Source organism: Crassostrea angulata, chromosome 9, assembly GCF_025612915.1.
Source record: "Crassostrea angulata isolate pt1a10 chromosome 9, ASM2561291v2, whole genome shotgun sequence".
NCBI lineage: Eukaryota > Metazoa > Mollusca > Bivalvia > Ostreida > Ostreidae > Magallana > Magallana angulata.
In genome coordinates, this window is record NC_069119.1 from 7571543 (window position 1) to 7584254 (window position 12712).

General features: G+C 30.6%; 2 protein-coding genes across 2 annotated transcripts; both read left to right on the top strand.

The window, feature by feature from the left end:
* Positions 1-2165: 2165 nt before the first annotated feature.
* LOC128163747 (uncharacterized) lies at positions 2166-9558 on the top strand. Its single transcript, XM_052827399.1, has 5 exons — positions 2166-2196; positions 3911-4009; positions 7679-7759; positions 9149-9233; positions 9339-9558. The coding sequence occupies exons 1-5, from the start codon at positions 2166-2168 to the stop codon at positions 9556-9558; spliced, it is 516 nt and encodes a 171-aa protein (XP_052683359.1).
* On the top strand, positions 4630-6942 carry LOC128163746 (uncharacterized). The gene is made up of 2 exons (XM_052827398.1): positions 4630-6088; positions 6179-6942. Exons 1-2 carry the CDS (start codon positions 5510-5512, stop codon positions 6848-6850), a joined length of 1251 nt encoding a protein of 416 aa, XP_052683358.1. The 5' UTR covers positions 4630-5509; the 3' UTR covers positions 6851-6942.
* Positions 9559-12712: the final 3154 nt, after the last annotated feature.

Genomic DNA, 12712 nt, shown 5'->3' on the forward strand with positions numbered 1-12712 from the left:
GAAGTAAAAAAGTACAAATCAAAAATAAAATTTTAAATTAAAAAAACAAAACAATAAAGAGATTAATTTTAAATTTTTATATCTATTTCATTTTTAGTATTCAAGGGCCGATGAGCACGAGAAAACTTGGATTTTAATTAAGTCTTATTCTATCTAAACTATAAATTCAATGTTTAAATACGTAGATGTTCCTTCACTCTCGGGAAATTAAATTGTCAGCAACAAAGTCACTTAGAGCTTCCAGAAGAGCATACATTGGCCTATGAATATTTTCGTTCTAGTATGATTAAATCACTGCTTCTTACTAGTATCTACTGTTGGGGTTTTTCTGGGTCCATTTGGGTAAATCGGCGTATCGTTTCTATGTATTTGTTATATTGTAAATTTTGAATTTAAAACATAACAAATATATAAAGGCCATGGATTTCGTGTTTGTATACCGGAACGATGTTTCGACTTAAAGTAATGGAGCTTATACATGACGGAATAGAGAATTGGCCTAATGTAAAGACCTATTCACATCACGTAATGAAGTTTAGACAAAAAGTCAAGACATTTTCGTATCAAGTAATGTACTTTCGACATTAAATGATACAGTGTTGACATAATGAAAGGATGTGTTAACACCATGTATTAAGGTGTTGATCAAATGTAAAAATATATTAATAACATGTTATAAAATGTTGACATAATGAAAAGATAGAATCGCGATACGTAATGCAGTGTTGATATAATGTAAGGATATATTGATAGCATGTAATAAAATGTTGACATAATGTAAGGATACATTTGCCCTATGTAATACAGTGTCGAAATAATGTAATGATGTATTGACCTTTGGTTGTACAATGTTGGCATAACGTACGGATGATTTTACATCACAACGTAAAAAGTTGACATCATGTAAAGACATGTTAACTTCACCTAACGTGCGTTTGACATCACGTAATAACGATTTGACCAAATGTAAAGATATATTCACACCACGTAATGGACTTTGACATAAAGTAATGATAATTTGACATAATGTACCTATAGTTTTATGCTATAAGGCAGCAATGGCGTTCCATTAAAAAACCTTGATATTGTTCAATGTTAATAAAAATCAGTTTTGTTATTATGTTGTAAGAAATGGGAAAGAAATATTAATATACGGTGCTATTATTTGAGAATAATTTTTTTAAACAGATTGAAGACGCCAATTCTTCCACTGGGAACTTCCAAGTTCTTAAACAATGTGGGATATCAGAAATTAACAGAATAACGAAAGGACATCGACTTTTAATCAAACTTGTTTCAAATAATGATCAATTGACTTCCAAAGGATTCGAATTAAAACTGAAAGGTAAAAAAAACTATATATATTCTATGAAACAAAGAACAAATATCTCATATCACCATTTCACCTAAACAAGAGGATTTTGACAGGTTATTAACAATGGCCTCTTGATTTTGTATTGAAAAGTCAATCTGTGTTGTTAACAACGCTTATTAAGGTATTCAACAAACTGGAAAGTGTCTGTTGTTGACTTATAAAAGGATACACTTCTTTGTCAAAAAGGGTAGTGACAGTTCTTAATCAAGTATTATTAAGAACAAAACTTTTTATAATTGCAATGTTTAGAATAACTCATGACCATACCCCTTAAAGCAGTTTGGTACATAAACTTGTAGGAAAACAATTAATCAATTACAAAGATAAGATTTCTTAGGGGAAAATGTAGTAGTTCAGGTGCGAAGATCAAACAAAATCAAAGAGATAAGTTTGAAATGATATGACATCCTACTAGAAATACGTACCCTAAAATCTGTTAATAGCTTGGAAGTAACTATGGATATTAAACAATATCTTATTTTTTTTGATCAGTTTTTTTTAATAACTGCCAACTTGTTCATACAATTTTAAAGCAGCACTATTGATATCAAATTTTTTGCCAGGTTTAATAGCTTCTCGATTTTGTCGTCATGTCTTTTATGAACCTCATGAAAAATAGAGATTAAAATAATCAATGCTTTTTGGAAATATATCATTGACCTTTTGATTTGAAACAGTGATAAAAATACGACCAACAACATATAAAAGTTTACCAACAACAGCAATAACATCACAAAGGATTTTGTCAGAAGCCTCAATATCGGTACCATTAACAGCAACGTCAACTGTAATGTTATCAACATCATTTGACACTCACACAGGTATACAGTTTTTTTGACATAATCGTTATCATCCAATTGCAAAAATAAAGGAGGAAATGTTTTAAGAACACAAAGACGTTAGTTTGTTTGCAATAAATAGGTTTTGTTTTAAATTGTGGACAAGTTAAGGCTTTATTTTGACTTTTGATGAAAATTGACCTTTACAAATAATGTATGTCTCTACTGGTTATTCGAAATGCTCTAATGTACTGTTACCGATTGGAGAAATATTTTAAAATGTTCTTTATGAAACGACACCGGAATTTATAAATAAAAATTTAAAGACAATAAACATCAATAACTTAAAAGTTCTGTAAAAGTGTAATAAAGATAATGCACAATTTTTGGTAGTTGAATAGATTTAGTGTCATGTATATTGTTAACGATATAAGATTATAAGATCTCTTAACTATATTCTTTTAAAGAATTATTATTAATTATCTTTCAATATATCTAAAGTCAGGGTAAGAGAGGATCATTGGCACATGATGACTTGAATTAATTTTGCAAAATATCTATAATTGCCATATCATGCATTGATAAAAGCTATTAAAAAGTAAACAAAAATCAAAGAAGTTCGAAAATGTTTATTTATAATATTGTTGTGTTCTTGATAGATCTGGATTTGTTTTTTTATCTTTTTTATAGCTATTGTTTATTGTCAAATACATGAGTAGTATGTCATTTAAATTTCATATTCTTAAAATAAGAAATTTATGCTGATGTCCATTAAGTGTGAATTTATTTTTGTGCATATCCACTTTTAAATAGTGTAAAACGAGAAAATTTGTTTATTTTAGCGCTAACGCAAGTGCCAGTACATTAGCGCAATTATATTTTAGCGCATGCATCTTTTCTTTAAAAACAAATTAAGTTCTGTGTTCACTCAAGCACGTGAACACAACTACTTTGATTTCTTTCTCGCATGCACGGTAAACTGTCGTTGAGAACAATAAACTTACTTCCGTGTAAATCGTCAGTAGATAAATATGAAAACCTCATTTATTGGCGATGATGTGTAATTTTTGTTGGTAAACAAATTTGAGTTATCGGACTTTGAATTTAACGTGTCGACTTGGATAACACTAGAAGAGTCCCGAAACTAAAAGTGAAATCGAATGCTACATTTACCATAAGTTTCGATCACCATGAGATATTCCTTTTTACAGTAATTTTACATTAAAAAACAAACAAACAAAAAATAGGTATCGTCTTGTTATCTTTATATCCACTAATTAGAGATCAAAGAAATTATGATCAGTCATGTATTGTCAGCGTTAACGATCGCCACACTGAATCACATTTTCACCTCGAGGCGCTAAATAAAAGTGGCATATGGAGAAGCCCAATTTTCAAGGTGCTAATGAGGAATATTAAAAAGCAATTAAAACTGAGTTAATTAATCCATGTTTAGGCACTTACCCGATAACCCATATCGTTTACCTGTGTAATTGTTAAAACAAACAAAACCGACAGCATCTGATATTTAAATGAACATTTCTATATAGCCTTCAAAATGGACTGACGTTATTGCAACTTGAAGAAATTTAATACATATGGAAAATCGTTGCCGCACTATTAATTTTAGCGGTCAGAGGCAGTTGCGCCAAAGGCGCTAAAATTTGTAGTGCGCCATATTTTCTCGTTTTACAGTAGTTCATTTGATTTAAAATCAGTAACAAAAGAAAGACTAACGCGATTTTTGGCTCAACAGCAGCCGCCAAAGAAATGACATCGACAAAGCGCTCATCATTAATATCACCATCAACGACGAAACCAACTACAATATTGTTCACAACTAAGACCTCCACAAGTGAGATTTTTAAAAATCTGATTACGGTACCAATAGAAGAAGCTTAATCATATATAATTGAATATATAAAAAGTGTACTATTTTTTAAAATATATCACAGTGTTTCAGGTTTAGGGCCAGTAATACAAAAGTGGTTCATTCAATCACTGCTGTGGTAACAAAACACTTTATCTATATAGGCTACGTCCATCTAGCTGAAAGCGTGGTCGGAATAAACCTGTTATTGACTGATGTCTTATCTGGGTATAGTAACATTTGGGTTCATAGCTCCGGCCCTAATTTTCGTTCAGCAGCAAGGGACCCCTTGAATGAAAGCCCATCAAATTTGTCTTGTTAAATTTTCGTGGTGTAAAGTATTTTCATTTCAAGCAAAATGCGCCTGCATTGAACATTTCTAAAAATAAAATAAAAAGTAGGGAATTTCTCAGTTTTGAAAAGGATGTACATCACACCATTTTATTTCTTTCCTTAAAATGATATTTCAATTTTCACACGCCTTTAAAATCAAAAATCCTCGGAAGGGCGAAAATAAAACGGGGGCAAATATTTCCTTTTGTTATATTCAGTAGAATATTCTCACTATATAACTCTATATAGACGAATAGTCATTATTTGTGATATTAGCTCGTCCGAAAAATATGGACCGGTCAATATTTTTTTGATATTGACCGGCTAGGAATAATATCTAATGAACATTCCCTCTGTTTCAAATAATCGCCTCTGATTTGTTGATTTGTAAACGATGACGTAAATAACCTTTCGCGACTCCAAAACAAGGTGACGTCATAATAGAGAGTCAGTCAAGGCAAGTAAACAACGGACGCGCAATGCAACGGTTTGCTATCATAACGGATATAAGGATTTGCGAATTTCTGAGAAGGAAAATCAGGTAGAACATCTGTATGTTAATTCTTACAGTCGGCGGAATATCACTAGTCACCGTTTGATGCGGAGGATATTTTGAAAATGAACTTTGCACAAAATTGAATTCGTGAATTCTTTGTTGAGCTGAGAAAATTACGGCGATCTGTTTTCAATTACTTTCTTAAATTTTGATTTGTTTCTTCATATAACAAAACAAATACTGACTGTGTTTTCGGGCAACATTGATTATATTAGCCCCCTTGGGACGAAAATATTGCCCTCCGCTTCGCGTCGGGCAATATTTCGTCCCTTGGGGGCTAATATAATCAATGTTGCCCTCAACCCCAGTCAATATTTGTATATTGTTATATTCAGTAGTATATTCTCACTATATAACTCTATATAGACGAATAGTCAATAATTGTAATATCAGCTCGTCCGAAAAATATTGACCGGTCAATATTTTTTAGATATTGACCGGATAGGAATTATATCTAGAGAACATTCCCTCTATTTCAAATAATCGCTTCTGATTAGTAGATTCGTTTGATGTGACGTAATTAAACCTACGCGACTCCAAAGCAAGATGACGTCATAATAGATTAGCCGTTGAGTCAAACCTGCAACGGACAGACAATGACGCGATTCGTAAATACGTCCGATGCTGAGATTGAGGAACTTTTAGAGGGAAGAAACAGCAAAAACACGTCCAATGTCATTTCTATGGCAGTGAAAATCATCAGGGACTACTTTGAGGACATGGCTATTAACATTTCAGTGGAAGATTTGGAAAATGATTCAAACGAAAAACTGAATTTAGTTTTGAGGAAATTCTACGCTGAACTAAGGAAGAAAAACGTAGAATTATATTCGAAATCTTCCCTTATTTCAATCAGATATGGGCTGCAGAGACATTTTCTGAAATTGAAAGGTGTTGATATTATAAATAATCAGGAATTTAAATCGGCGAACGACGTTTTTAAGGCGTGTTTAGTGAAAGTTAAGCGGGAAGGAAAAGGAGAAACAAAACACAAGGATGTGATATCTGAGGAAGACCGGGAAAAAATGTATTCCACTGGAGTTTTGTCTACAAGCGCTCCTTCAACTCTACAAAACAAAGTTTTTTTCGAACTCTTGCTTTTTTTCTGCAACCGAGGCCGTGAAAATGTACGAGAGATGGAGAAAAACGACTTCCAGATCTGCATTGATGCCCAGGTAAATATACTTGTTGATATCTAATGTATACTGCTACATAATTTTGATATTTATTTGTGCATCCTACCAATTTTGAATGTTGCATTACAGGGTAAACGTTTTGTCAAGCAAAACATTTCGAGACTTACTAAAAACCACAGAGGGGACACGGCAGACAGCGATGATAAGTCGCCGAGAATGTATGAAGAGCCGGGAAATGAGAGGTGTCCCGTCAATAGTTTTGAGAAATACTTGGCCAAATTACACCCCGATAATAAGTGGCTCTGGCAGAAACCACGCGAGGGTTTTGAGGAGGAAGACAGCGTATGGTTTTGTAACGTACCGGTCGGCAAAAACACACTTGGGAACATGATGCAAAAAATCAGTAAGGAGGCCAATCTCAGCAAAATGTACACTAATCACTGTATAAGGGCGACCTGTATATCAGTCCTGGATGAATGTGGATACGAAGCACGGCACATCATAGGACTATCCGGTCATAAATCCGAGTCGAGCATCAAACACTACGCATCCTGTCTGAATGAATCAAAGAAGCGTAACATGTCTACTGCAGTGTCATCAAAAGTTCTATCTGTAACCAGAAAAACCGTAGCTATGGAAAACACTACCGCTAATTTCGAACAGCTGGATTTTTTGAACGATATCGATGACCAATATTTGATGAATGTCTTGGAGCAGCCTGTTATGAATACAAAACCCCGTCCTCAAAACTTCTTTACTAATTGCAGTGTTACGATTAATTACAATTATAACAAGGATTGATTTGCATACAAAATGTGTTTTAATTGCAAATTGCTTTTTGTGACCAAACTCTTGAAAAAATGTACGGAATAAACTATTTATTGTTTTATTTTGCTTTGCTTTTGTAGAGTTTTTCATATAACAAAACAATTATTAACTGTGTTTTCGGGCAACATTGATTATATTAGCCCCCTTGGGACGAAAATATTGCCCTCCGCTTCGCGTCGGGCAATATTTCGTCCCTCGGGGGCTAATATAATCAATGTTGCCCTCAACCCCAGTCAATATTTGTATAGTATAATTTACATGTTTGTTTTCTTTTTTATCGTAAAATGAGAATTCTTCACGTTTAAAGGGGCATGTTCATGATCTTGATGCAATTTTCTTTTTTCTTTTTTTCATTGTTAACAATGCTGTAGTAATGCGATTCTAATGGTCAACGAAAATTTGAATGTCATTTGTAAAGTTATAAGCAAGATGGAGAGCTCCAAATTCTTTGTTATGTTTGTTAATTGTCAAGTTTTACGTAAATGGAGGATTAAAGTTTACTGTTTTCCTATATTAGGAAGTCTTAAAAGTGCATCAGATGTAACAACAATGGTTGCAGATATCGAGGGACCAAGAAAAACAATTGATCTCTCTACTTCACTTGACAAATTCGGTGGTTTGATAGTCATCCTATTTATCAGATAATATTCGAACATGTGCTCACACTTGTAGAGCGTTGTATGAGTATTCATTACAAATTCATAAAAGATATGATAATATTTATCATGTAAAATATATATTGGAACTATTCAAACTATTGCATTTCAATATATGTCTTTGAATTTTCATAAACGACGACAGACATGAAAGAGACAACGTTGCCAAGCCAAAATACTGTCTTATCCAGTCCAACATCAAATATCTTCTTGGAATACAAAACAGGTATAGTGTTGTATACTCTTTCTTTTACAATACAAAAACTAAGAATAAATACTTTAAATTATATTTTTGTATTATGCTTCCCAATGAATGAAGATTGTATTATAGTTGAATAGCCTGAATTCGATACAAATCATAAAAATCCATGAAAATGTAATAATGTAAAAACCATACTTGTTTAGTAAGTTTTCTCGAGATATTTACCGGTCAATGTATTTATGATGCAACTTAACTCAAAACTTTTATTGGTGGTAACGAAAGTCCTACTCGTTACTTCCAACACTTGCCTATTGGGACGAGATAAGGCTTAACGCACCAACCGACCAGCCAATTGCATTTGATTGACAATGTTTCATTTTTTTTATCAGTACTGTTTATCTGAAGGAAATAACTGTCCATTATATCATATAAATAATAGTAACCTTTATTAATTCAAAATAATATAATTTGCATACGATAAGTTTTTTTTTGTGGTTCTGTCTTAAAAACAATTGTATAAATATTAGTATTTAATAACTACACCTCCGAATACACAAAGTTAATATATATATATATATATATATATATATATATATATATATATATATATATATATATATATATATATATAATAATAATAATAATAATAAAAGAAAAAAAACAACACTAACTGCGCTTTCATTGTTAAAAATCTTCAGACGTTTTTCAACAATGAAAGCGCTAATGTTTTGCAGTAAGTGTTGCTTTTTTCTTTTATTATATTTTTACCGGACACTGAGCAAATACTTTTGTGATTTGGATAGCATATATATATATATATATATATATATATATATATATATATATATATATATATATATATATATATATAAGTATGTAAAAAAAAAAGAATAATCATCATTAAAAGCCTTTTTGGAGATACAAGCCATTTTTCCTATCAAAAAATATCTCAGAAAATACAATATTAGGTACCTATGAAAGTGGGCTAAAATGGTCATAATATAATAAAGCCTTTCACAAAGTGACATATTCATATAAAATGCAGTAGATGGCTTAACTGTTACCTATCATAGTATCTTGTAGTAAAAGACGATTAATATTTGCCTTGCATTTAACAGCAAAGTTTATTCAATTAAAAAAAAAAGTATACAGAATATATAATATCAAAATCACATTCTGTACTATAAGTTACATTTCTTAACATCGCCAATAAAAAATGTGATATATACAGGAAATGTGTTTTTGGCCATTGTGATGCAAATGCATCACAATTTCTAAAATAGATTTTAATATTGTTCATATTTACATGTATAAATAGAAATCATTTTCATTTAAAAGCTTTAATCAAGCATATACAAAATGTTTATCAGGTGCATAATATTTATTTTCATTATTTTTTTCTTTCTTACATAGTGCTTGTTGTTGTTGGACTTTGCATTGTGGAGTTGACGTTAATTATTGTCGGAGTACTAGCAGTAGTAAAACACAAACGTCGAAGGTATGAATTGAAATAAAACAGCAATGAAAGATAAAGCATCATAAAATGACTCAATATGATTCTCAGTTGGGTTCATTAACTAATATATATTTGCTTGATGTTTAGAACATACAACACAGCTTTAAGACAAACGGATAGGAACGATGGTCGTTTGCATACGAGACAAAATAGTTACAAGTCAGCCAATGTATATGACGAAATAGAATTACACGGAAATGACGAACTAATCGATGATAAGAACCCTTATGAAGAACTTCCAGAAGGTGAATACGACAAAATATTTCAACCACGCCCTCATGTAAATAAGGGCGATTTACAGGAATAGATATATTCAAAAGGAGCCATAGTATTGACTATGTTTCGCCGATCTTCATTCTCCAACAAAAATACGAATGAAAACCCTCCGGTCATAACATTTTCTACGTTTAAGGTCTCGGACCACAGTTAAATTATGATACCAAATATAAATAAGCACTAATTTGGACCCAATGCCCTATATTTGTTCAAATTACTATTAGTTATCTGTGCACCGGTAATGTCACAAAATGGGTTTGATAACCAATCTTGAAATAATGTTCTTATTTTGTGTTTTGTTGGTCTTTTGATTTTCTATTATTTGTCAAGATAATTTCTTAGACTAAATATTTTTTTGTTGAATTTTAAAACTCATATCTCAATCGTCTAACTGTAATAAGTCGTGATAAAATTCATCTTTGCATCCAATTAATCGTTTAATATTAAGTATTTTTACTTTTTATTTTTATAAAGATGTCATTTTAAATTCAGATTTTTTCTTAACCATATTAATACCATTCTACATTTTATAAGTAAGCCAATTTTACAACCAATCTGTTCATTATCAAATTCAGACTAATAATCGTAAACAAAGGATACTAATATATTTCATTAGCTTATCTTTCAATATCAATGCATGTTTTTGAAACTAATTATATAATCACATCCAGAACGAATACAATCTTTATGCATTGTTCGGTGTGAATATTTTATGATCTTTAACAGGAGTCAATATTTTGAGCTAGTTTCTAACATTCTATGTAATATCAATATGTTTAAAAGAAATTTAAACTATATGTTTGAGAAATGACCATCCCTTTTTATTTTAAATTTAAAAAAACCCATATAACTCATCAAATACATTTTGTATCACGATCACAAAAAGTCTTTCAGTAATATCAGAATTGAATCATCATTACTTATATTGAAACTGATGCACCTATGTATCGCTATTACATCTTTGATTACACAAAATTTCAAAAACATGACCTGTGTTGCAAATCAAGATAATAAATAACTATAGAGATTTAAACGGTAAATATTTATTCACACAAGAAAGTTACAAATTATAAAAGTAAAGTACATGTAAGGAAAGATAAATCTGTACGAAACCCTTATCATAACAAAGCTTACACTTTAGTTTCACCTGGCGTTGGAACCTTTTCACGAGGCCAGATAGTCAATAAAGTACCTATCAGATTTTCCTAAAAAAGATAGTAAGCCATTGAAATTTTTTAGATAAATGAAAATTTTAAACATGTTAACTTCACGTTTTTAATAGATTCTTATATCTACAGTAAATCACGGTTAAAGCAAAGACGTTTATAATGAATTGACGCTTACAGCAAAGTGATTTTCATTCCCCGTGACTATATAACATGTTGTAAATTTGACGGATATAACGAATTACGCTTATAACGAAGCAAGATCGCCCGTCCCTGGCACTTCGTTATAACTGTGTTTTACTGTATATACAGATCGTTCTTTTTTCCTGCATAATATCATAGTCTTGATATGACCACGAAAATCCATTCACCTTAACGTGTCCTAATACTCTCAACATACAGCACTTTTACAACATATCTACCACTTGATTTTTTTAAAAACACTATTACTTATTACAAATATGTAATTTGTCAATTAAAATTAACAATTTTAATTGTGTAGTTATGTTTAAATAAAAGAAATCAGTGTTTTTTGCCTTTTTATTGCGAAAACATAAATCGTTACACTGTAACGCATGTTAATACCATATGTTTTACAGGATATTGTTACCAAATAAGATTATTACTTATGAATATTGAAATACTGATACGAATAACTAATATATTAAAATGTTATTATTAGCAAAAAGCGAAATTTCTATGCTTCTTTTTAAAACCAATGAGCATATTTTTCTTAATGTAAAAATATTATCAGCTAATAATTTGTTTCAAATATTGACATGCTTATTAAAACATTAAATGCATAAAATCAGCATTTGTTTTCATCATTTCAATATTAAGCTAACCGGTTTAGAAAAAAAACATACCTTTTTTAAACATGTGTTCGTAATACACATTTTAAAAGCTTCAAAGCACCATTTCAACTTGAAAAATATTCTCCAACAAGAAAATATATTTTCAGTAATAAAAATATAGATTGTGCCATTTTATAAAATATCAGATAGGATTTCACAGGCGGTAATGTTGAGACGATTCTTAATACAATGAATTAGATCCGAATTAATTTTCTTAGTGATTAAAAAAATACTATAACATTAGTAGTTTTGTTTAAACAAAAGCACCATATTTATTGTCGTTCTCAAGAGTGTTTTAAAGGGGATCGTTTGCAATATAGAACACTTCAGTGAAATTTTTTCTGGCTTCTGTGTGTGGTGATTACGCATTCGTATATTCATGTACATTAGCAGACAGTAGACAGTAAAAATAATGTATAACTGAAATTGTTGTTAACAATGTATATCATTTTAACACATTGAAATTCGTCATTTGATCAAAAAAAACTAATACCAAAAGGTTTATAAAATGAAAATAATGAAAAGTTAACACTTAAAGATATGATTGTGTTTAAAAAAGACGTGTTATAAATAGGTCGTTTTAATATTTCTTTTGCAATTTGATATCAAAAGTAACACGTTACTGGGTCAAACATCAAATGTGGTATTAATGATTGATTATTATAGCAAACGTTTAGGCTTCAACAGAAATTGTAACTTGATATAATTTTCCCATTCAAATCATGGTGTTTAATTTCTGTAATTCGGTGTGTCAAATTTTGTTTAAATACGTAATGTTCTCAACTTTTGAACAAAAAATTTGTGACAGTTTCATTAGGAGGAGAAGTTTGTTTAAAAAAAAACACTTGATCCAGCATTAATTTTTAGTAAAAAAAAATGACTCAAACTTGGTGATTTCTAAGAATACATATTTATAATCAATCGATTCGTGTTGGTATTTTACTTGTTCGGTTATACAAAATGTTTATTGTATATGTGTATTTACTTGCATTTGTTTGTATATGGTGGCATATACAACGCAGGTGTGTATATGTTCAAATTATCATAAGTAATTTGTAAATTTAAAATGGTATTCAATATATATTTTTGTTAGACTTATAAATAGTTTCGGAACCATAGAAAGATAGAGCTTTCAATTTTTCAGCAGTTATAGACAGTCAATTCG

Coding starts and splice junctions, on each gene's coding strand:
- LOC128163747 (XM_052827399.1), top strand. CDS start 2,166: ATGTTATCAACATCATTTGACACTCACACAG. Junction 2,197..3,910: donor ATCATTTGACACTCACACAG/GTATACAGTTTT, acceptor TTGGCTCAACAG/CAGCCGCCAAAGAAATGACA. Junction 9,234..9,338: donor GTAAAACACAAACGTCGAAG/GTATGAATTGAA, acceptor CTTGATGTTTAG/AACATACAACACAGCTTTAA.
- LOC128163746 (XM_052827398.1), top strand. CDS start 5,510: ATGACGCGATTCGTAAATACGTCCGATGCTGAGATTGAGGAACTTTTA. Junction 6,089..6,178: donor AGATCTGCATTGATGCCCAG/GTAAATATACTT, acceptor GTTGCATTACAG/GGTAAACGTTTTGTCAAGCA.